We start from the raw sequence: 25,928 nt of genomic DNA, 5'->3' as shown, positions 1-25,928 counted from the left end.
TAATTCATGCACCATTTGTTTTAAATCAATATATTTTGAAATCTGGAGATAAATTAACAAAATTAGCTAATCACAATGTATTTGTATCGGTCGGTTATAGCTAATAGAATGAAAAGTTAATTTGAGGATACCAACAAATTTTTTCTTCTATTTTAAAATTTTAAAATCTCGGTTAGACACCATATTTGTTTTGATTTTACTTAATTTTAAATATATCTAGGTTTATTATATCTTTCATCATTTCAACTTAAATGCTTATTAGTGAAAAGAATGATCATCTTTATTAAGTTGAAAATCGGATCTAACGCTTTTTATTGAAAAGAAAAGAAGAGAAAAGAGAATTAACTTATTAAAATAATATTATTTTAATAAATAATTACCAAAATAGTAAAGATATCCAACGGTCACATCATAGGAACGAGGTCTTGAACTTGGTCACCATTTCCTTTAAGGTTTTCTTAATCTGGAGATAATAGGGACAATTTTGAAATTATATAATATATAATAAAATTTTGGATAAAATGGTCCAATCTTTCTTTTTCATCTTACCCACTTTTTAGTATAGTAAAGACAAACATAAAAATTTGTATTATGAATTGTTTTATAATTTTTTTTTTTATAAATACATACGGAAATTGTTACGATTATGATCATTAATAGACATTTCTGACCAATGATAAAAATTAGTTTTAGATTATTATAGGTGGTTTATAATAGTACTCATTTGACGGGTAAACTATTTTAATTTAATAATAATAAATAATAATAAATATTATAACAAAGAATAAAAAATTGACGAATGTAAAATAGTAACAAGTAGTAAATGTCGTAGTAAATAAAAAATTTGAAATAGGTTTTACTATAACTAAAGGGAAATGTTTAAATAATATTGCCATAGCAATATTTGAGTTATTATAATCTTAAATAGTCTTTGTTCCAAATACATGATCTCATTTGAAACCTTTTGACACACTTACTCATATATTTTAAATTAATGTTTGTACCATTTGATTGTTGTTAAATTTTGGAAAAAATACCTTTTTTGATTCTTAGGTTTGTAATTTAGTTATTGTTTGGTTGTTATGGTTAAGAATGTAACAGTTATGTTGTTTAAGATTTGAATAATGCTTAATTTTAGTTGAAGGTAATAGAAGCATGGGTGACTTAACAGAAATCTAACCAAGGATGGTAACTTATAATTAGTTTTAAACAAAAATATATGGACGATATCACTGTTTTCTTTTAATATTGGTCGGGCAAAAGTTCATTATAAAAAAAGGAAAAAAGAAAAAAAAAAAAAAAGAAAAAAAAAAGGAAAATTGCCCCACTAACCCAAAACCTATATAATTCTTTATAATTGACCTCTTTTTTAAGACTTTCTTTTTTACCTTTTGTAGAAGTGAAAATCCCCCTTTTTTTTACCCTCCGTTTTAAATGGAGCTCTTCTTAATTGGGTTATCCAATTTGCGTTCCTTCTTATATGTTACCTAAAATCACCAACTACAAATGTTCTAAACTTTGGTTAAGGGTTTAGAAGACAATAGGAGATGCCCCACTGAGGCAAACAACAACCAATTTTTAAATTTTATTTAAACCCATTTTGTACTTTGTAGGAACATTTTTTAAAATAATAATAATAAAAGAAAAAGGAAACGAAATAGTTGTGAGGTTATTTGAGAAAATGAAAAACGAAAACAAGAACAAGAAATATGAATGTTACCAAAGGATGACATAACCCAACTCTAATATTTACATGCTTTCATTTTATCAAGATTACCAAACCCAATATAGCTCCTTCCTATCAATATACTTACCAATCTGGACTCTTTTTTCTTTTCTATGCCAATTCCACTAAAATTATTGGGACCAACATCTAGTTCTAAACAACAGATTTTTGGGATTTAAAAGTATAACAATCATTTTGTAACCATCACTTTGATGATTTTTTCCACCCCCAGATTCCCCTTAATTTGACCTGTTTCAAACAACTCATCGACGTACCCATTTCCTTTCCCTCGGAAACACCACGCCGGAGAAGAAACAAACGGCTGCCGTCGAAACGAATCCCACGGCTGCTCCCACACCCAATGGCACTTTGATAAGAGACCTCAAACCTTCATCCACATCTTCATCTTCACTAATCGGCTTCTCTTCACTTGTAGCTCCAAATTCTTCCTTGCAAGGAACAGTTTGAAACCCACAGAGATCATCGTTCCCCACAAAGGACGAATTTGGAAAGGTATGGAATTGTCCTGCGGAAGGAATGGGACCCTCAAGGTCATTATAAGACACATTAAACATTGAAAGGAAATTTAGATTTGCCAATGAAGATGGAATCCTTCCTGTTAGATTGTTGTATGATAGATCCAAAAATTCTAAATCCATTAATTTTGCTAGAGTACTTGGGATTTGTCCTGTTAATCTGTTGTTGCTCAGGTCTAATACATGTAGATCTTTCAGATTCCCAAATTCCGGCCAAATGATTCCGCTTAACTCGTTGTAACTGAGATCCACTAATGGCGGAAACCCTAAAAGTTGCTTGTATTGTCGTCCTGCTGATTGGCTCTTTCTACTGAAAAACGAGAATCCCTCGAATATTTCCCCTTTTAATGAGTTGCTGAGATTGACGAGGCTATGAAATTGGGTGAAGCTTCTGTGGATTGAACCCGAAAACGAGTTGTTAGACAAATCCAAGTAGAAGAGGTATTGCAAGTCAGCGATGGAAGACGGAATTTCTCCGCTTAAAGAGTTCCATGACAGGTCCAGAATCTGGAGCTTTGTGCTACTGCTCATCCATGGCGGCATTGAACCGGTAAGTCTACAATTAGCGATTACAAACAGTCTTGTATTCTCAAATCTCAAGTTTAAATTTGTGGGCATAATCTCTCCACGGAAATTGAGTGTCAGAATCAACACAGTCAAGTTCTTGCAATGTTGAAGAGCTGTCAGTGCTGCCGAGAGATTACGTATGCCATTTCGTGAAATTGAGAAGTGGGAAAGTGATCTGAGATTTTTGAAGCTTTCTGGGAAATCACCATCGAGGCTGTTTTTGCCAAGATTTACAGTCCGAAGTTGGCTGCAAGATGATAGGCTTCCAATTTGGCCAATGAAATGATTAGAGCCAAGATTCAAAGAGACCAAACGAACCATGGCTGAACAATTAATAACATCGATTGAACCACTGAAGGAATTATTGTCAAGACTTAGCGTTGTAATGCTTGGTGAATTGCCTAACGAAACTGGCAAAACGCCTGTGAAGTTATTCGATGATGCAGCGAATTGCTCTAGCGTTCGGAGGTTGAAGAAGACATCCGGAAGCAATCTCGAGAATTGATTGAATGAAATATCCAAGTAGACTAGATTTGAGAGGTTCCCAATTTGAAAACTCAACTCCCCAGAAAACCCGTTATCACTAAGGTCAAGAACTTTGAGCTTGGACATGGCAAACAGATCTTGAGGCAAATCCCCAGAGAGGAAATTGGAAGCCAGAGAGAGTTCCTCCAAGAACGAACAATTTCCAAAACCTGGCAAAACTTTCCCATGTAATCTGTTGGAAGATAGTTTCAGTGCTTGAATCTGTTTTGCAATATGACAGAAACCAGGGTCAACTTCTCCAATGAGTTCGTTCTTAGAAATGTCTAGAAATGTAATGGAGGGTGAGGTGATATTAAATGGCGCATATCCATAGAAATCATTGGAGCTTAAGTCGACGACCTCTAAATTCTGCAAGGAGAAGAGATTCGATGGAAAAGAATTTGTGAGAAAGTTGTCTGACAAGTTAAGAGTTTTGAGCTGAACCAAATCTCCCAAAGACTCTGAAACATTTCCTCTTAATCTCTCACCTGGAAGTTCCAAACCCACAACTCTAGAGAAGACATTAGAATCATTCAACTTCAAAGCTGGTGGATTGCTGCAGGTCACTCCTTTCCAACTGCAACAATCAGAAGAAGAGCCATAATCCCAACCTTGAACTGGAGTGTGAAGGCCATTGACAAAGCTTTTCAAGGCTTTCAAATCATCAGGGTGGCATTTTGCATCAATGGAGATGAAGACTTGGGCATAAAAGAAGAAGCAACAGCAAAGGGAGCGAAAAAAGAACAAAATTGTTATACCCATTTATGATAAAGCTGAATGACAAACAACTTTGTGTTGCTTGTAGATTATGGGGGAAGCATCTAGTTTTCTCCAGATAAACGGGATGGCTAAAGGGCATGGCGTGTAAAGGGGAAACGATAGCAGACGTGTGAAATGAAGAATTTCAAAACTCCGAGTCCAAGAGGTAAGTAAATATTTCTATTATTATAATGGACAAGTCATTGTTGTTATGACTTTCAGATTCACCCTTTGAATTTGTCTATACTGCTGATAGGCATTTATTTTTATATATTATTTTTGTCTACCTGTTACTCTGCCTTCTGGATGAAAAAAATATTGTTTATTGGGTTGTTGGCTGCAAACCATTAGTACTTTTTCTGTTGTGAATAGAGGGCCAATTGTCAGGAGATAAAACATTAGCTTTCAGTTGAGAAGAATGGTTTGATTTTTTAGGTCTACCATTGTTAAACTGAAAATAGATGAATTTTTTTTAAGCTTAACTTCCAACCAACAGTAGAAAATATTTTTGAGATTTAGTAGATTACTAAGACTATAGAGACTAAATTTAGACACTTTTTCAACTCTACAAAGTAATATAGAACAAGTAAGTACACAATCAAAATTAGAGAGGTCATAGTAAATTGTGTAAAAGTTAAATTGACTAAAGTGGATTGTTCGGTCCATTGGTTCGATCTTCATAATGGTATGATGAGATACAAATAACTTCAATTATTGATCAAAATGATGTCTTGTTTGATCCATATTTTGAAAATAAGGATGTTTAGCTTTTTTTATGTGTTATTTTCCCATGCTTGTTTTTCTCCTTCCCTTGCATTTTCACTCAAGTTCAACTAATTCAACGTAATCAAGCTCTCACGAATTAGGGTTCTCTCCTTTTATTTTTTGAGCTTTCACCTTCTCCATGCTCACTAACTCGTGTTTATCTCTATGATAAAAGCGCTAAGCAAAAAGTTATTCTTCATTTTTTAAACAATGTGGCAAAAGAAACTATAGAACAACATCATAAGATATAAGGTGAATATGTGATATAAGGAGAACCATATTCACGATAAGAGAAAAATAAAATATCAGAAATTGTTGCTAGGTTGTGAGCTAAAGCATTGTGAGACCATCTAATGTGGGAAAAATCAAAACTTGTGCAAGTCTTTTGCTTCTTCAATTAAAAAAAGAAAAACACTCCAGTTAGATCTAATCCATTCTCATTAATTAGCTCGACCACCTTCAAACAGTTAGATTCGATCTGTATGAGTTGCAATTTGGATGTCAGCACTTCAGAGAGCCCGTTGCAAAGAGTCTGCACCTTAGGAACTTTGAATTTTCTGCAACGACAGCTAAATGAACTTGTCACAAATGATTGTGTATCTCCCAACCAAAACCCTTAGCGTGAGAATTGGGGTTTCGAGTGAAATCAAAATTCAACTTCCATGTGTATCGCTTGCAAAGGACGGAGCCAACCAGTTAGTTCGAAATGAGAATAAGAAGCTTAGGCCCCCGCAACACCCTTTCCACCCTCAACCATTTTCATATTTATAGGGTCATGCAAGTATTTGTTAATGCATCGTCTTATGGGATCAAAATCATTCACTATTAAACAACAACTTGTTCCTCACCTTACAAATTATCCAATTAATTATAATAGCTTTCCTTATCTTCTGCACGATATCTCTCTCAATTAGTCAATGCCAAAACTCTTGATTACTCAACATCATCTAGGTATGACAAAAAATATCAATATTAGTTCTCAAAAAAGGTAGGCCATAAATATATAACTTATAATCCAACATTTTTCATATCATATGGGTAGAAGATTCCAAGTACTTCTTGCAAAATAATAATAATAATAATCATAAAATAAAATTAAAAAAAAAAACACCAAAGAAAAAAAAATCAAAATGGAATCCTTTCTTCATCATTTTTATAATCTGAGTCAAAATGACATTTCAAATGCAAAATTTGGAATGTCTTACGAAAATCTAAATGATAGAAGACAATAGTTTTCATATTAAGAAATGAATAAAAACCATTGAGAGTTAATAGAAAATTGATAAATTTGGATTTCATTGGGTACACCTTACACACGTCTATGTGCTTTTATTATAAAAGTAAATACCCATCCTCGAACTGCTATGCACTTTATAGTAATTTATTTGAATACACCCAATTACTTTGTTTCATACCAAAACAGTAACACAAATATTTGATTTCTTTAGGACTAAATATTTTAATGCTAAAGAAATCAAAAGGTAAATACTATACCGTGAGGTTCAAGAATAATACAGCATACATCTAACAAAACATCAAAATACCAAATTATTCATGGGCCTGTGTAACAAAATCCATCAAATTATTCATTTTTTAAATATTTCAAGGTTGCTCTTTCACCTTTCTCTTTTTCCTCGATTGAAATCGTCTTCTTCTTTAGCGTCTTTCTTCTTCTTTTTTTTTTTTTTTCGATTTCTTTCCATAATCTTTCTTATTTTTCAATTCTTTTTTACATTGTTAAATTTTCAATCGTCTTTCTTTTTTTTTTTATTGCGATTTTTTTCCATCGTCTTCTTTTTTTCTAATTTGTCCTTTTTTTTCTTTTTTAAGTCGATTAATATTTTCATCATCTTTCTTTCTTTTTTAATTCTTTTTACGTCGTTTAATCTTTACATGGTATTTATTTTTTTTTCCTTTTTTTGCTGTGATTTCTTTCCATTGCGTTTCTTCTTTTCCTTCTAGTTTAAATTTGGATAACCAAATCTAAATGTGTAGACAAATCTAAATGATCCTGTAGACAAATCTAAATGATCGTATAAAAAAATAAATGATCGTGTATTAAGTTTTGAAAAAAAATTGTTTAGATTTGGACGATCGTGTAACCAAATTTAAAAGTGACCAAATTAAACCAAATTAAACCATAGTGTAACAAAATTAAACGATAGAATTGAAAAAAATAAAGTGTAGCTATATCTAAAGATCGTGTATCAAACAATAGCCAAATCCAAATGTAAATGATCAAATCTAAAGGAGCGTAACCAAATTTAAATGTAACCAAATTGAACGATCGTCTAACGAAATTGAATGATCGTCTAACCAAATTAAACGATAGTATTGAAAAAATAAATTGTAGCCATACTAAATGATCGTGTATCAAATGATAACCAAATTTAAACGATCGTAAATATATTACGTGTGTGCGTTGTTGACGACGTAGTTGACGGAGTTTTTTTTGGTATTTTACACGGTGGGCCTCTGGAATTTTTTTTGTTCTCTAAAATTGTTCTAAATACTTTGCCGCTTTTTTATATTTTTTAAAAAACCCATTTTTCAAAATAATGACAAAAATATGATACATAAAAAAGGTCCTATGATTTGTAGGATCTTTTATTTAAATATAGTAAATAAGAAAAATATTTAGATATGTATGGTTGTTTTGAAAATATTTATTATAATATCGTGGTTTTTAATAGGTGGGGTGTTGAACAGCCCGACCTATATTTAAAAAATAAAAAAACAAACAAAGGTTTGGACTAGACCTACCTTTATTTAAAAAAAAAGAAAAAAAGAAAACATGTTTAGTCTTCAAGACCAGACCTATCAACAATGCGTATAATATACGCGATCTGATACACGATCGTTTAATTTCAAGCCACATTTTTTTCTAGATTTAGATTTGGGGTTACAAATCTAAAAAAAAATTCAAAATTTGATATATGATCGTTTAGATTTGAACTTCCAAATCTAAAATTTTTTTAATCTAATTTTTTTTTTCAAAATTTGGTATAAACGATTTTTTTCAATATTCTTTATACACGGTTTTTAATTTTGATTAGTCTAATGTCTAACCAATTTTTTCAATATTCTTTATACACCATGTAAAAAAGAAAAGAAGAAAGACTATTTGGGGTTCCAAATCTAAAAATTTTATTTTTCAAAATTTGGTATAAACGATTTCTCATCTCTTTCCAATCTTCTTCTTTCCCGCATATTTTCTTTTCTTTCTTTCGGTGAATTAACCACTACTTATCTTCTCCTTTTTTCACAAAAATTATTTTCTTTTTTTTCAACGAAGAAGGAGATCTCCCTCATCGGTGACATAGTATGTTTTTCTTTAATTTTATTATCGTTATTATTTTAATTATTGTTAGATTTTGTTAAAGGGAATGATTATAGATTTATGTTTAATTAATTTTTGTTAGTTTTTTTTATTAAATAATTAAAGATAATTTTGTTATTATTGTTTTAATTGTTGTTCGATTTTGTTAAATCTAACGGGTAGATTTATGTTTAATTAATTAAGCATAATTTTGTTAAATTTTATTAATTTTATTAAACATAATTTTGTTAGATTTTGTTGTTAAATAATTAAAGATAATTTTGTTATTATTATTTTAAGTGTGGTTAGATTTTGGTAAATTAGAAAGGTTTAAATTTATATTTAATTAATGAAGCTTTGTTAAATTTTATTAGTTATGTTAAACGTTAATTATTTAGAAATATTCATATAAATTTTAATATTGAAGAGACAAAATTTAAATTTGTTTGACAAAACTATTAAAATGAATACAAAGGGAGACAAGAAATTTAGATATTAGCAATGACCAAGACATTGGAAAGAGAATGTCTTGGATTGGAGAGACTAAAACTATCGTATTCTTCTAAATATTTTCAAAACTAGGATATATCAATAATTATTTTTAAAAAATACGATATTTATTCAAATTTACCGATCATAAAAGTAATACTGCTTTGTGGATAACATTTTATTTAATCTAGTCACAGCCCATGTGGTTGGTATGTGGCCACCATGTCAGCGCAACTCGGTCAAACGATTTTGGCCTTTTTTTTTCTTATAAATATATTTTTGACGATTCTTTTTTTCCCTGTTTAAATTGTAATTTCTAATTTACATTCCAAATCTTGGATTGCCATTTGAATTTCAATTTTCATATTTGATAAAAAAAAAAAATGTTTAAATATTTAAAATTAAATAGAAATCTAATTCTTAAATGATAAAAATTTTCTTCCTCACGCTCACCACTCCTCTACGTTAGTTTCTCTTTCACGCCTCTAAACCTTAAATCCTAAATTACCATCTCCTTACTCTCGGTCTCATCATCCACTTTCTTCTTCCTTTTTCCATCTTTACCATTTTTTAGCTAGCTCCTTTTGATATATTCATTAGAAATTCTTATTAAAAATAAAAACAAATTAAATTTTCAATTCCAAACGAGGGCTAAATTCTTCATCCATTTCCACTCTCACCCAAAATTTAATATCTACAAGGAAATTAATTTGAAAGAATCTAATTCTTCTCTCTTTGATTTTGATATGTTAATATAACAATCAATAAAGACGGTAATACCTCACTCCTTAACCCATACTCTCCTTTATAGATCATTTCTACCATTATTATTATACATACAATGAAAATACCTTTTTGATCGATAATTTTTTAATTAGAGTGCATTTGGTCCCAAGATTTCAGTTTAACCATGTTAGGCCCTCAATTTTGTAAAATAGGTTTAAAAAGTTCTTAATATATTAATTAGGTAATTTTATATTGCTTAAAAGTATTTTTTAATTATAAAAATAAAAATCATTTATCTCTCCTCTATCTCTCTCTCTCTCTCTCTCTCATCCCCTCCCTCCATCGCCCAAACTAAAAAAACAAAGAAACACTAAACACCAATTAAACTAACTGAAAGAAACAGCTTTTCAAGGCTTTCAAATCATCAGGGTGGCATTTTGCATCAATGGAGACGAAGACTTGAGCATAAAAGAAGAAGCAACAGCAAAGGGAGCGAAAAAAGAACAAAATTGTTATACCCATTTATGATAAAGCTGAAAGACAAACAACTTTGTGTTGCTTGTGGATTATGGGGGAAAAATCTAGTTTTCTCCACATACGGGGATGGCAAAAAGGCATGGCGTATAAAGGGGAAAAGACAGCAGTGGTGTATGAAGAACTTCAAAACTCCCAAGTCGAAGGGTAAGTAAATGTGTATAATGGATAAGTCGTTGTTATGACTTTTAATTCTATCTTTGAATTTGTCTAAATTGGTTGGCATTTAGTTTCATATATTTTTGTCTCTTGGGAAGCCCTTCTGGATCATGAAAAATATTAGGCCTATGAACTATAAATCGCAGACATGGATACGATAGGTTACCCAATTTCTAAAATAATAGAACACGGACATGTTAGGGATACACTATTTTTTAAATTTAATTTTTTTATAATATAGGTAAATTTGTCACAAAAATACCAAATATTCTTCATTTACTAAAAAAAAACTAAATGTTCCGCACTAAAAAATTATAAAATGTCGTCCTGTTATGGTTAATTGTCAAGTTAATATTTAAGTATTAGGAGTACAAAATATTCAACCTTCTAAACTTATACTTAAGTTAGCAATTCAACCTAACAATAGAAAATGGAAAGTGACTACTTTTCTATACAAAAGAATAAAATATAAAGACTAATAAAAGTCCATATTGGAGAGCAACGATTTTCTTCTTTTTTTCAACGAGAATTTAAGAATGAATTTTTCCGATGAAGAGCAACGGTCTCCTCCCTCTCCTATTGGTTTATTTTCCTCTGATGTTTATGTTATGACAGGTTGTAGAGAGCAGGAGAGATAAAGCAAAGAGGTTGGATTTTCAATGTTATGATAGAATGGAGATGAAAGAAGCGAGTGTGTTCGGACGAATTTGAGACTTGTTCGAATTTTTTTTTTTTTAAAAAAAGACATGGAATTTGGTACATTGGAGATTGGACACGTGTCAGAACGAATCCGTGTCCCCCAAGTATCATCGATACCACCTCTAATATGAAATGTCCGTGCTTCTTAGGCCATGGGTATATTTTATGTTTTCAGTGGGAGATTAAAAAATTACATTCTAGTTTTAAAAATAAATTGTATTTCATACTTTATATTTATAAATCATCGACCAAGAATACAATTCTATTCATTGGTTCAATTTTCATAACACAGCATAATAAGATGTACTAATAACCCAAATTCTATGATCAAAATGGTGTTTAGTTTGATCCCTATTTTGGAAACAAGGATAACCATTTTTTATGCGTTACTCTCATGTGCTTGTTGTCCTCCTCCTTTTCTTGCTCTTTGTTCATGTTCTCAACTAATTCAATAGAATAAAGGTTTACAATTTAGGGTTCTTTCTCCTTTTATTTTACGAGCTTGTGTTTCCCTTATTTGTGTTTGCCTTTCTAATATGGAAGCTGCTAAAAAAATCACAAGATATAAATTAAGAAAAATAGAACCATTCACGGTAAGGAAAAAATAAAATACCCCGAATCTTTTGCTTCTTAAGTAATTGTCATTCTCATATGGAATCAAAATCAACCGTGAATCTCGAACAACTTATTCCTTACCTTACCTCCCAAATTTTTCAAGCAATGATAATAACTTTGCCCATCTCATGTAAGAGCATCTCTCAAGAAGCCATGCCCATAGTCTTGATTACTCAACATCATTTAGGTATCTCCGAGAATATCAACATTAGTTTTCAAAAAAAGAAAAAAAGGCCATAGATGGATACCTTATAACCTAACATTTTCATATCATATGGGTAGAAGATTCCAAGTACTTGCAAAAGAAAATACCCCAAAAAATCATAATGGAATCAAGCTGAGTCAAATTGACGTTTCAAATGCAAAATTTGGATTATTTACAAAAGTTAAATTCACATTAAAGAATGAATCATAAATATTGTGAACTAATAGAAAATAGAGAAATTGAGATTTCATTCGGTACACAAGTCTATGTGCCTTTATTAAAAAGAAAAGATATACACACATTGTCCAACTTTATACTAATTTATTGAAGACATCAAATTAGCTTGTTTGATACCAAAACAGTGACACAAATATTTATATTTTTGAGGACTAAATACTTCAATTCTAAAGAAAGCAAAGGGTAATAAAATATGAAATGGTGACCACAAAGACTAACGCGTCAAAATAATTGGCACCTTTGTATTTATAACTACTAAATTTTATTGTGTGGGTTAGTGTATTATTTGAATATGCATGCACTCATTTTTTGACCCAGTGATGATGGATATTTTTTATTTTAGAGATAGAGAGATTCGATCTCCATCTTTATATTCATATATTTAAATTGAATATTATATTGTTGTCTATAGGATTATTCAAACCCTTAATTTATTTTTAGTTTATTTTGGTTTTGATTTACGTATTTACAAAAATGACCGAATGGATCAAATTCAATATTAAAATCTTATATCTTATGGCTTGCAAAAAGCTAAATAGTCGAGAGTTAACTTGATTACCGTTTAATATATGATTTTAAAAGGTTCAAGAATTTTACATGCAGAAACATAGACTCCTAGATGTAACTCCAAAAGTATGTTTGACCCTTAGAGTTGAAGAGAAGAAAGTTATGAAATTTAACTCTTTGTTAGCTAGGTTTAAGGAATTGGTGGATCTCACCACAAATAAAAAAAGAAAAAAAACATTAATTTTTATATAACTACTTAGGCTTGTGACTCCAAAAATTCATAGATTTCTTATATTTCATAACTCTTTATCCACTAAATATTTTTTATTCAGAGATGTAACTCTACAAGTTTTGTAAACAGATTCTAACTTTAGAAGTTTTGTAAAGTAATCTTGTAACTTCTAAAGTTGACATGTTGTTTTGGTCACATTTTGCCTTCGATAAAATCAATCAACCAATGGATTAATAGATGTTACCCAATCGATCAAATTAGGCTTCCAACAAACAGATAACTACATAAATGCAATTATTGGCAGCTCCTCCAATCCAACTAAAACTCATGAACCAAATAATAGATTTGAAGCAATATCAAAGATTACAAGCATCTTTCAAAACTTAAAGAACTAAGAAGATACTTTTTTCTTTATTTTTATTTGACAATAATAAAAATAACTTTAAAAAAGTGTTTAACTAGAAACTCTCATAAAATGTAATAATAAATAATTTTCGCAAAATTAAGTATATAACACATTTTCTAAAAAGAAATTAGAAATATAATAAAATTTATCAATTATAGACTTTATCACAATGATATTCTCTTTTAGTGATATAGTTAATATCGATAACTTTCAAAAACTGAATATAGAACTTGTTATATTTAGAAATTTGTGTTATATCTCCATTACAATTTTTTTACGTGATTCCTTGTCTCTTTGTTGGATTTATTGTTATAGGGTCATTTGTGTTGGGAATAGAGTTGATGTTTAACTTTTTTTATGGAAAACTTTGTTGTACATTCTCTTTCGGGACATTTCTTAAATATAGTAAAATGAATTAAAATATTTATAAAATGTTGGAGTTTTTGTCTAAAAGATTTTATGGAATATTTTTGACTAAATATCTTTGATTAATGAATTAAAAGATGAGATATTTAAGAGATAAAAGATTTCCCACTATTCTAGGAATCTTGTTGAGAAAAGAAGATTTATACATATATTATATATGTGTATAAATAGGATGTTACGTGGTTGTTACGCGTGTGACGGAAAACTGAAAAACACAAGTTGAAGAAGATTGTTCACATCAGTTGTCGTCTGCAGAAGCTACTGGGTTCCAAAGGTACGATGATCTTATGTCTATGAGGTCGTCATGTTGATTGTAGTAACAATAATGATGAGTAACAGACGAAACAAGTGATTGGTATGATCACGAGGATCTTTAGAGGGATTTAAAGACGTTGCCAAAGATATTCACTCATGTGTCTAGGGGAGCCTGAAGCTAGACATCCTGAAGATAAGTAATTCAGAAGGAGCCTGGAGTCTGATGTCAAGACGCATGTTATTAAGTTATATTATTGAACAGAGTACCTTATGCTGTATCGATATATATTAACTCAAGTGAATATTAATAAAGATTACTCATCAGGGCTGTACGCAGCTCCCCAGACGTAGGCAATATTAGCCGAACTGGGTTAACAAAGTTTCATGTGTTATTCTCTTCTGCTGTCCCTCTAGCTATTACAATTATTATTAGCTTTACTATTAACTGAAGACTTAATTGATTATCTCACTTTTTTTTTCAATTGGTATTAGAGCGGGTTATTAGATCATGGAGATAATCAGAGAGGGACCATCAGCTTCACATCCTCCTGTACTGGATGGTAAAAATTACTCTTATTGGAAGCCTCACATGATATTTTTCATTAAAACCTTGGATGGAAAAGCATGGAGAGTACTTGTTGGTGGTTATGAACCTCCAATGGTCACTGTGAATGAAGTATTAGTGCCAAAACCAGAAATTAACTGGACAGATGCTGAAGAACAAGCTTCAGTTGGAAATGCAAGAGCCATAAATGCTATCTTCAAAGGTGTCGATTTAAACGTGTTCAAACTTATCAATTCCTGCACTACTGCTAAAGAAGCTCGAAAAATATTGGAAGTTGCATATGAAGGAACTTCTAAAGTGAAGATATCCAGACTGCAGTTGATAACTTCAAAATTCGAAGCCTTGAAAATGACTGAAGATGAGTCAGTTTCTGAATACAATGAGAGGGTCCTGGAGATAGCTAATGATTCGCTACTACTTGGTGAAAAGATATCTGAGTCTAAAATTGTTTGCAAAGTGTTACGCTCTTTACCCAGAAAGCTTGACATGAAGGTCATTGCCATAGAAGAAGCCCAAGATATAACGACGTTAAAACTTGACGAGTTATTTGGATCGCTACTTACGTTTGAAATGGCTGTCTGATATAGAAAGTAAGAAAGGTAAGGGGATAGCCTTTAAATCAACTTATGATCAGGAGACCACTGTAAATCAGTCTGGTAATGAAACTAATCAAGATGAGTCAATAGCTCTCTTGACGAAGCAATTCTCTAAGATGGCCAGGAAGTTCAAAAGTTTGAATACTGCTGGAAAAACTAAAAAAACTGGAAGACATGATGGTGAGAACTCTAGAAGAAAGGTTAATAACTTCTCTTACAGAAGAAATAGCGACCATGGTAAGAAAAAGGAGGATGTAGGGAGGTCGTTTAGATGTAAAGAATGTGAAGGATTTGGTCATTATCAGGCCGAATGTCCCACTTATCTCAGAAGACAAAAGAAAAATTATTGTGCTACCCTGTCTGATGAGGACTCAGATGATGATGAAGATGATCATGGTATGAATGCTTTCACCGCGTGTATTACAGAAATCAATTCTGAAGTTGATAGTGAGTGTTTCAATATTGATGAGGATGAAGAGCTAACACTTGAAGAACTCAAAATGCTGAGGAAGGAAGACTCAGAAGCCAGAGCTATTAAAAAAGAAAGAATTCAAGATTTGATGGACGAAAATGAACGATTGATGAGAGTCATATCATCTCTGAAAGTAAAGTTGAAAGAGGTTTAGAATGTGTATGATCAGATAATTAAGTCTGTGAAAATGTTGAATTCTGGAACTAACAGCTTAGACTCAATTCTGAATTCAGGGCAAAACGATTCAAGTAAATATGCCCTCGGATTTGATACTTCATCTAGGGGTGTCAAGATTACGCCAGAAGTAAAATTTGTTCCAGCTTCAGTACAAGAAACAACAGACCCAAGTTGTAAAAAGTTAAGTCCCAATACAGGTGCTAAATTCTCCAGATGGGTCTGTTATTATTGTGGCAGAAGAGGTCATACACGGTCATTTTGCTACAAATTATTGAGAGATAGGAGACATCAACAGAAATCAAAACTTATAAACCAGCAAAATCAGTGTAGGCTCACCAAAAGGAACAATAATGTAAGGGGAACTCACATGATCTGGAGAGTGAAGACTTCTGAGAAGTGCAATGTTGCATTTACAACAGTTCAAACCCATGTTGATGCTTGGTACTTCGACAGTGCATGCTCAAGACATATGACTGGCAATCGATCTTTTTTTACTGAGTTAGAAGAGTGTGCCTCTGGTCATGTCACTTTTGGAGATGGAGCCAAAGGAAAAATTATTGCAAAAGGAAACATTGACAAAAGTAATCTACCCTGTCTAAATGAAGTTAGATATGTGAATGGACTGAAGGCAAACTTGATTAGTATAAGTCAACTATGTGACCAAAGATACAGTGTAAACTTTAACAACACTGGCTGTGTAGTTACAGACAAGAATAATCAGTGTTCATGAGTGGCAGACGAGAAGGAGATAACTGTTATCATTGAAGTTCAAATGGCTCAAACATATGTCACTTAACTAAATTGATCAAACCTGGTTGTGGCATAGGAAATTGGGGCACATCAACTTGAAAAGTTTAGATAAAGTTATCAGGAATGAGGCAATTGTAGGCATTCCTTCGTTAGACATGAATGACAAATTCTTTTGTGGTGACTGTCAAGTTGGAAAGCAAACCAAAACTTCCCACAGAAGGCTAAAGGAATGTTATACAATCATAGTACTTCAACTCCTACATCTTGACTTTATGGGTCCCATGCAAACTGAAAGTTTGGGGGGAAAGAAGTATGTGTTAGTTGTTGTGGATGACTACTCCAGATTCACCTGGGTTCGGTTCTTAAAAGGAAAATCAGATACTGTTAAACTATGTATCAGTCTATGTTTGAACTTGCTACCTGAAAAGGGGCAAAAGATAATCAGGATCCGTAGTGATCATGGGAAGGAATTTGATAATGAAGATCTAAATAACTTCTGTCAGACTGAAGGAATTCATTATGAATTTGCTGCTCTCATAACTCCTCAACAAAATGGAGTAGTTGAACGGAAGAACAGAACGTTACAAGAAATGACTCGAGTTATGATACATGCCAAAAATTTGCCTTTGAATTTTTGGGCAGAAGCTGTAAACACAGCATGTCATATTCATAACAGGATTACTACACGATCTGGTACGACAACTACATTGTATGAATTATGGAAGGGAAGGAAACCAAATGTTAAGTATTTTCATATTTTTGGAAGTACTTGTTACATTTTAGCCGATAGAGAGTATCATCGGAAGTGAGATGTGAAGCCTGATTAAGGGATCTTTCTTGATTATTCTCAGAATAGTCGATCGTCAGAGTCTTTAATATTAAATCCGGAACAGTCATGGAAACAATCATGTTGTGGTTAATGATTTTGAGTCTAATGTCAATCAGTTTAATATTGAGGATGATGAGACCCATGTTACACCTGATGTTACTTCTACTCTTGATGAAATGCCTAAAGGTGATTCGCAGCCAGACAGTGCTAAGACCAATTCAAACATAACTGATGAGGTTATAAACAATGAAAATGTGCTTGTCCCCTCTGCACATGTGAAAAAGAATCATCCTTCAAGCTCCATAATAGGCGATCCATCGGCTGGAATTACAACCAAAATAAAAGAAAAGGTAGATTACACGAAAATGATTGCTGATTATGCTATGTGTTAGCAATAGAACCCACATCTGTTGAGAATGCTCTCAAGGATGAATACTGGATAAATGCCATGCAAGAAGAGTTATTACAGTTCAAGCGTAACAACGTTTGGACTTTGGTTCTTAAACCTGATGGGGCAAACATCATAGAAACTAAGTGGATCTTTAAAAATAAAATTGATGAATCTGAGTGTGTAATAAGGAACAAGGCCCGTTTGGTGGCTCAAGGTTATGCACAGGTAGAAGATGTTGATCTCGATGAAACTTTTGCACCTGTGGCTAGACTTGAAGCTATTTGCCTTTTGCTCAGTATATCATGTTTCTGAAAATTTAAATTTTTTTAAATGGACGTTAAAAGTGCCTTTTTGAATGGATACTTAAATGAGGAAGTCTATGTAGCACAACCAAAAGGGTTTGTTGATTCTGAATTTTCTCAGTATGTCTACAAGCTGAATAAAGCTCTATATGGGTTAAAGCAAGCTCCTCAGGCTTGGTATGAACGACTAACAATGTATCTTGGTGAAAAAGGATATTCCAGGGGTGAGACTGATAAGACACTATTCATAAATAGAACCAGCACTGATCTTATTGTAGCTCAAATTTATGTTGATGACATCATCTTTGGTGGATTTCCTAAAACACTTGTAAATAATTTCATTAACATAATGAAATCAGAATTCGAAATGAGCCTAGTAGGCGAACTATCCTGCTTTCTTTGTTTGCAGATTCAGAGAAGTGAGGCAATGTTATATCACAAGAAAAGTATGCCAAGAACTTAGTCAAGAAGTTTGGTCTGGATCAGTCACAGTACAAAAGGACTCCAGGTGCGACTCATGCTAAAATTACCAAGAATACGGTAGGTATTGTAGTCGATCATAAATTGTACAGAAGCATGATTGGAAGCCTTTTATATTTGACAGCAAGCAAACCTGATATTGCCTATGTTGTGGGAATATGTGCTCAATATCAGTCAGATCCATGTACCTCTCATTTAAATGCAGTTAAACGAATAATAAAATATGTTCATGGAACAACTGATTTCGGGATTCTGTACTCCTACGATACATCCTCTGAACTGGTGGGATATTGTGATGCAGATTGGGCAGGTTCTGCTGATGATCAGAAAAGCACTTTTGGTGGATGTTTCTTTCTTAGGAATAATCTTGTTTCATGGTTCAGTAAGAAACAAAATTGTGTATCTCTATCAACAGCAGAAGCGGAGTATATAGCTGCAGGGAGTGGGTGTACTTAAATGATATGGATGAAAATATGTTGAATGAATATGGGATTATCCAAGATGTTATGACCTTATATTGTGATAATATGAGTGCCATAGATATATCGAAAAATCCAGTCCAACATAGTCGCACTAAGCACATTGATATAAGACATCACTTTATTAGAGATTTCATTGAAATAAGGTTATTACATTATAACATATTCTCTCGAAGTCACAATTGGCTGACTTTTTCACTAAACCCCTAGACGCAACCACATTTGAGCATTTACGTGCTTGTTTAAGAGTTTGAAAATATAGCTCCTTAATTAGCTAAAATGACGGAGCACTTTTGCACGTTCCGTAATGATGGGCTTGTCTGCACCGAAATAGGGATTAATGCCTGTCTCTTCGGCTTATGTGGTAATCCTTCTTGGTAAGAGAGAGTAATTACGAAAGCTTCAGCACTTTTTAAGCTACACGTTTCATTCTCGAATCGTCAGACTTCTTTATCTTCTTATACTCAACTGTGATTTTGGTTGAAGTTTATTATTCTTAAGAAGATTCAACAATGGTGAACACTCATAGGGGAACTTACACTGACAAGTCCACTGAGGAAGTGCTTGAAGCTCTGAGTCCAAGAGCAGTTGTACATGGCATACGAGTTCGTGGCCGGCAATTCAAAAGCACTCCGCCACGAAGACCATATAAAATTCCGTCTGAAAAAGCACATGCAGACATTCCTAGTGGTTAGACTGAATCGGTACACGAAGAAATAGTTTCTAGGAATGCTAAAAGATGCCGAAACTGCACCAGCAGTATCTGAGGCTCATCTCTCTGACATTGACTCTGATGACCTAGATGATGTTCCTCTGGCCCGATTGGTGAAGAAGGTTACTACACCTGATGTTGTTCCTGAAAAATTTACTGATCATGTCTTATCTGATTACTCTCAAGAGAGTTCGTCGTCTGAGGGTGTGTTCGTCCCTACCCCTGGTCTTCGTCAAACGTCTTCTATAGAACCAGAACCATCGCTTTATTCTTCTCCAATTCTGTCTCCTATTTCGGACATCGCTGCTCCATCTAATTCACATGTTGCTTCGCCTGCTATATCTAGCGTACTTGAAGGAGGAACTGAAGCTCGAAGTGAAGAAACCCCTCTTGATAATGTCGACGATGTTGAGCCTGTCGCCCCTGGTGATCATAATGACGAAGTTCCTGTTGCTGATACTGTCGATCCAAGTGCTCAACAAGAAACTCTATCAGTTCCTACAGAACCAAAGCCGTCTAGGAAGAAAGGTCAACAACTTCGACGAAACATTACTACCAAAGCTGGTCGAAAGAAAATTCCTCTCAATATTCCATCAGTCCCAATTGTTGATGGTATATCATTTCATCTTGAGGAAAATGTACAACGTTGGAAATTTATTGTGCAACGAAGGATAGCTAACGACGTAAATATTTCAGACAAATATCATTCATGTGTGAGCATTATGAATCTGATTGAGAAGGTTGGATTGTCTAAAACTATTTTGGATGTGGGCTCGTTTTATCCTCAACTTATTAGAGAATTTATAGTTAATTTGCCAGCGGATTTCAATGACCCAAGTAGCCTGGATTATCAGATGGTTCATATTAAGGGTTTCAAATTTACAATTTCCTCTACTGTGATAAATGGTTTTCTAGGAAATGCTGTTTCGATTAACTTTTCTCCATCATCCCCGTCAACTAATGTTTTGGCTTCTGTATTGCCTGGAGGGACATTATCCTCGTGGCCTGTGAATGGTATACCTGCAGTTGCTCTAAGTGTTAAGTATGCCATACTGCATAAGATTGGTATTGCCAGTTGGTTTCCTTCATCCCATGTCTCTTGTGTTTCTGTTGCGTTAGGCACTTTCTTGTATCACATCTACAATGATGACAGGGTAGACACTGGTCCATTTATCTATAATCAGCCGTTGGATCATTTGGAGTCAAGCTTCCAATTGCTCTACCAAGGTTCTTTTCTGGTTTACTGCTACACTTAAATGCTGCTGTATTGACCACCTCGGATGCACCTGGCCCTGATCCTAAGACATTATCACTTAGCTACAGACTATTTCAGGGGGGTCATGTGCCTGACATAGATCATGATGTGCATCTATCTCGAGGGCCTCGAGTGTTTGATACGATAGACTGGGATGAAGCTACTGATAGGTTCTTTATTGATAAGGAGTTGGCTTACAGAATTTTTAATTCCCTTACAGTCGAGTCTCGTTCACTAGCTACTACCATTAATTTGATGTCTGAACGGCGTTTGGAAATCGACTCTCTTATTCGTCATCTGAAGACTTTTGCTCCTTCCTTAAGTCGAGGGGACCCTAATACTGATTGATGTATTTTTTTCTGGTTCAAAGGGGGAGTGGTGATTGGTGTGATGGTGAGGGCTGATATTGTTGGTGGTGATTGGTGGTGATGGTGTAGGCTGATATTGGTGATTGGTGGTGATGGTGCAGGATGATATTGTTAGTGGTGATTGGTAGTGATGGTGCAGGCTGATATTGTTGCTGGTTTTGCTGTTTTTGTTGTTTGTTTTTGTTCGGTTGAAGATTGTTTTGAGGATTGTTTACTCTGTGTGCTGTCTGTCTTCTAGTAATAGAAGTTGTTTTGTTGTTTTTTTCTTTGATGACTGAAGAAATTGAAAACATTTTGTTCGTATTTTGAGAAATGATTTCATCAGTGCTGAAGTCTGTGGTTTATGACACATTGTTATCACTCGAATGCGCGACACAGTTGAACCAGAAAAGAAATTATTTTTAGACAAAGGGGGAGTTTGTTAGAGTTTTTGTCTAAAAGATTTTATGGAATATCTTTGACTAAATACCTTTAATTAATGAATTAAAAGATGAGATATTTAAGAGATAAAAGATTTTCCACTATTCTAGGAATCTTGTTGAGAAAAGAAGATTTATACATATATTATATATGTGTATAAATAGGACGTTACGTGGTTGTTACGCGTGTGACGAAAAACTGAAAAACACAAGTTGAAGAAGATTGTTCACGCCAGTTGTCGTCTGCAGAAGCTACTGGGTTCCAAAGGTACGATGATCTTATATCTATGAGGTCATCATATTGATTGTAGTAACAATAATGATGAGTAACAGACGAAACAAGTGATTGGTATGATCACGAGGATCTTTAGAGGGATCTAAAGACGTTGCCAAAGATATTCACTCATGTGTTTAGGGGGAGCCTGAAGCTAGACATCGTGAAGATAAGTAATTCAGAGGGAGCCTGGAGTCTGATGTCAAGACGCATGTTATTAAGTTATATTATTCAACGGAGTACCATATGCTGTATCGATATATATTAACTCAAGTGAATATTAATAAAGATTACTCATCAGGGCTGTACGCAGCTCCCCAGACGTGGGCAATATTAGCCGAACTGGATTAACAAAGTTTCATGTGTTATTCTCTTCTGCTGTCCTTCTAGCTATTACAATTGTTATTAGCTTTAGTATCAACTGAAGACTTAATTGATTATCTCACTGTTTTTCATAAAATATAGAAAAATTTCAAATTTAATTAATAATACACAGACAGAAATATCAATCATAATGTACATGAAATTTTTTGTCCCGACAATGTAATGTAATGTACCCAACAACTTTTTTGTGTTAACATATCAAACTTTATACCACTATATATTTTTTGGAATAACCTTTGTAGGTATTAAAATCTTAAAAATTAAAATTATAGGCTATTACCATGCAACTATATATGGGTTGGGATAACTTTTAGGCAATGGTGTTAATGAAACTTTTTTCCAACCTGAGATATAAAATGATCCTAATGCAAATATGTGTCGAGATAGACATTTAGGAGATGTTTAATTGGGATAAGAGGTGAGTTATTATAGTTGAATTATGATAGTTTATGTTTGAGATGTAGATTATTTTAGTTTGAGTTATAATAGTATGTGTTTGTGGCGTAGATTATTTTAATTTTAAAATAAAATAGTAATCACAATAGCAAAGAATAAAAAAAAATTATGAATATCATAGCATATGGTAAATAGGGTAGCAAATAGGAAGTTTTGAAATAGTGCTTATCGTAGATAATTGGTCTCTTATGGTTTAAATTTTCATACACCAAGCAATCATATGCAATTGATATCTTCTCGAAATTCATTACTCATAATGTTAGGAGAATAAAGAATAGTAAACTAAAATGATTTAAAAGAAAAAGAATATACGTTGATAACAGAATAAACGTCGGGAGAACAACAATAAATTGATAGATCTCAAATTATATTGATGAAATGTTTGGAGACTAAAAAACAATAATTATATGGACACGCTTTTATTAATAAAGGCAAAGATTTCAGTTTTAGTTTTTGTTTGGTCTGTATGTTTCATCATAATGAAACATCTTTATCCTTAACCGTTAAATAATGTTCAATTTTAATCCTTTGAAATTATAAAATCCTTGCTTACTCAAAGGAATGGTGACATAATTTTAAACCAAAATATATTAATGATATGATAATTTTAATTTTGATTGTAAGAAAATTTTAGGGAAACTTACTTACATGTAACAAAATACCAAATTATTTACGGCCCGCGTAACAAAGCCCATAAATTTAGCTATTTTTTAAATATTTCAGGTTTGCCCTTTCATCTTTTTCTCTTCTTCGCAATGAAATCATCTTCTTCCTCGTATGATTTCTTTCATCTTCTTCTGTGATTTCTTTCATCGTCTTTCTTCTTTTTCTCTTTTTTTTTTCTGCGATTTCTTTCCATAATCTTTTTTATTTTTCAATTCTTTTTTTACATCGTTAAATCTTTACATTGTCTTTCTTCTTTTTCTCTTTTTTTCATTGCGAATTCTTTTCATCGCCTTTCTTATTTTCTGATTTTGCGATTTCTTTCAATCGTCTTTTCTTCTTTTTTGATTTTCTTTACATCGTTTAGTATTTTTATGGTCTTTCTTCTTTTTTTAAATTTTTTTACGTTGTTTAATCTTTCCATCGTGTTTCTTCTTTTCCTTTTTGTAACGAACCAACTCCTTATACTAAGCCGAAGTCATTACTAATTTGAAAGATAAGTAAAATTTCTTAAATTTAAGAATAGAAAATAAAACAAAAACTCAAATACTCATTAAGAATCATAAAAAAATGTACGTAAAGATAAAATTAAATAAAATCCTAACTCCGACCCTATCTAGTTTTAAAGAAAAATAAATAAATGAAATAAAATAAAGTAGAAAGTGCATCTGATCAATGTTATAAAGTGGAAGCAAAAAGATCCCTATGGCTCGCCACGGTCACTTCTTGTCATTCACCAGCTTCCCTCTGCCCTTACCTCTACCTCTGCTTGAAAAATTAAACAAGAAAAGCGAGTATAAAAATATACTCAGTAAGGGACCCACTACTAGTCCAGCTAGGTGTCTGTTAACTTCCTATTAGAGTCTTGTAAAGTGGTACCCCTAAACTGGCACGTTCTCGAACATGTGCAATCTGTGATCCCGTAGGAACATATCTGGTCTTCAGTAAACCCAAAGGAACACCTAGGACAACTAGCCTTTAATGTACCCGAAGGAAACGCTACGACAATCGGGCTGTGAGTGATCTCATCGAGTCACTCATAATCATGTCTATGTCTATATCATACTGGACTGGTGATCTCGTCGGATCACACAGTCATAAAAGGTGGTGATCCTGAAAGTCACCCATGCGGGTACGATTCTAATAGCTAAAGTTAATAGCACAACCTAACCATAACATGTAACATAACATACATCATCATAAGCATGGCATAAGTATCGATCATGTCATTTTAATCAAACATTGTCATCAAAGACATAACACAGTCGTCATCATCAATATACTACTCGTAAATAAACATATTAACAACCATCGTCATCAATCACCCAATGTTATGACAGTCATTATCAATAGCATTAAATCATGCATCTTAGTTATCATTAACACATAACTATAAAATGCATGCGATCTCTTAAATTCATTTCGACGGTCTAGTAGTCGAATCTCTTACCTAGAGATTTGCTCAAACCAAAATTATCCTAACAGCCACGGTCAAGCTTCTCAACAGTCAAGTCTTAAATAAGTTCTCATTAATTTGTAATGGCTCAAAATCAACTACATGTGTTGGGTCTGCGACGTACTTCCTCAGCATAGAGACATGGAATACAACATGAACTATAGAAAATGCTGGAGGCAATGCCAAACGGTAAGCTACGGGGCCAAACCGCTCAAGTATCTCAAATGGCCCTACAAAATGTGGACTTAACTTCCCCTTCTTCTCGAATCTCAGAACACCCTTCATAGGTGTTACCTTCAGAAAAACCATGTCTCCCACATCAAACTCGAGATCCTTATGTCGTTCATCCGTATATCTCTTCTGTCTGCTCTGTGCTGCCAACATACGAGCTCTTATCTTCTATATGGCTGCATTGGTAGTCTGAACTAGCTCAGGGCCTAATATTCTCTGCTCACCAACCTCACCCCAACATACAGGAGACCTACAACACCTGCCATATATAGTTTTTTCAAATGGTGTCATGCCAATGGTAGCCTGACAACTGTTATTATAGACGAACTCCATTAAATGAAAATGAGAGTCCCAACTCCCTAAAAACTCTAGAACACAAGCTCGCAGCATGTCTTCCAAAATTTGGTTCAACCTCTTTGTTTGACCATCAGTTTGAGGATGAAAGGCTATACTGAAATCTAACCTCGTGCCTAATGCAAGATGAAGTCCTTTTCAGAATTTTGATGTAAAACGAGCATCTCTGTCAGAAACGATAGATACAGGCACTCCATGCAGTCTCACTATCTCAGTCATATATAACTGTCCCCACTTACTGGCACTGTAAGTGGATTTCTTTGGAATAAAGTGAGCTGACTTCGTGAGTCTGTCAACAACGATAGATACAGGCACTCCATGCAGTCTCACTATCTCAGTCATATATAACTGTCCCCACTTACTGGCACTATAAGTGGATTTCTTTGGAATAAAGTGAGCTGACTTCGTGAGTCTGTCAACAACAATCCAAATGACCGTATAGCCCTTCAGGGTCCTAGGCAGTCCTTTAATGAAGTCCATCGACACACTCTCCCACTTCCACCCTGGCACACTCAAGGGTTACAACAAACCTGCTGGCCTCTGTCTTTGTGCCTTCACCTGCTGGCATACTAAGCACCTACTAACGAAGTCTACCACTTCTCTCTTCATATTTCGCCACTAGTAGACT

The 25,928-nt window shown here is 33.4% G+C and overlaps 2 protein-coding genes and 1 long non-coding RNA gene across 3 annotated transcripts; 2 read left to right on the top strand and 1 right to left on the bottom strand.

The window, feature by feature from the left end:
* Positions 1-1,699: 1,699 nt before the first annotated feature.
* On the bottom strand, positions 1,700-9,973 carry LOC103503988 (phytosulfokine receptor 1-like). The gene is made up of 2 exons (XM_008468414.3): positions 9,825-9,973; positions 1,700-4,006 (listed from the first exon to the last, which is right to left on the bottom strand). The coding sequence occupies exons 1-2, from the start codon at positions 9,932-9,934 to the stop codon at positions 1,990-1,992; spliced, it is 2,127 nt and encodes a 708-aa protein (XP_008466636.2). The 5' UTR covers positions 9,935-9,973; the 3' UTR covers positions 1,700-1,989.
* On the top strand, positions 9,944-10,837 carry LOC107990346 (uncharacterized). The gene is made up of 2 exons (XR_001761852.2): positions 9,944-10,093; positions 10,721-10,837. It is a non-coding gene; the product is annotated as an uncharacterized LOC107990346 (long non-coding RNA).
* An 8,620-nt stretch (positions 10,838-19,457) lies between these two features.
* On the top strand, positions 19,458-21,043 carry LOC103483026 (uncharacterized). Its single transcript, XM_008439463.1, has 2 exons — positions 19,458-20,514; positions 20,625-21,043. The coding sequence occupies exons 1-2, from the start codon at positions 19,458-19,460 to the stop codon at positions 21,041-21,043; spliced, it is 1,476 nt and encodes a 491-aa protein (XP_008437685.1).
* Positions 21,044-25,928: the final 4,885 nt, after the last annotated feature.

This window comes from Cucumis melo, chromosome 9, assembly GCF_025177605.1.
Source record: "Cucumis melo cultivar AY chromosome 9, USDA_Cmelo_AY_1.0, whole genome shotgun sequence".
NCBI lineage: Eukaryota > Viridiplantae > Streptophyta > Magnoliopsida > Cucurbitales > Cucurbitaceae > Cucumis > Cucumis melo.
Note: the sequence above shows the minus strand (reverse complement) of the source record. Positions and strands in the feature narration are given on the sequence as shown.

Bases quoted from the DNA above. Each gene is read 5' to 3' on its own strand.
- LOC103503988 (XM_008468414.3), bottom strand. From the start codon at position 9,934: ATGGGTATAACAATTTTGTTCTTTTTTCGCTCCCTTTGCTGTTGCTTC. The intron at 4,007-9,824 runs CTTGAAAAGCTG...TGATTTGAAAGC, and splicing joins CACCCTGATGATTTGAAAGC to CTTGAAAAGCTTTGTCAATG.
- LOC103483026 (XM_008439463.1), top strand. From the start codon at position 19,458: ATGCTAAAAGATGCCGAAACTGCACCAGCAGTATCTGAGGCTCATCTC. The intron at 20,515-20,624 runs GTTGGTTTCCTT...ATCTATAATCAG, and splicing joins GCATAAGATTGGTATTGCCA to CCGTTGGATCATTTGGAGTC.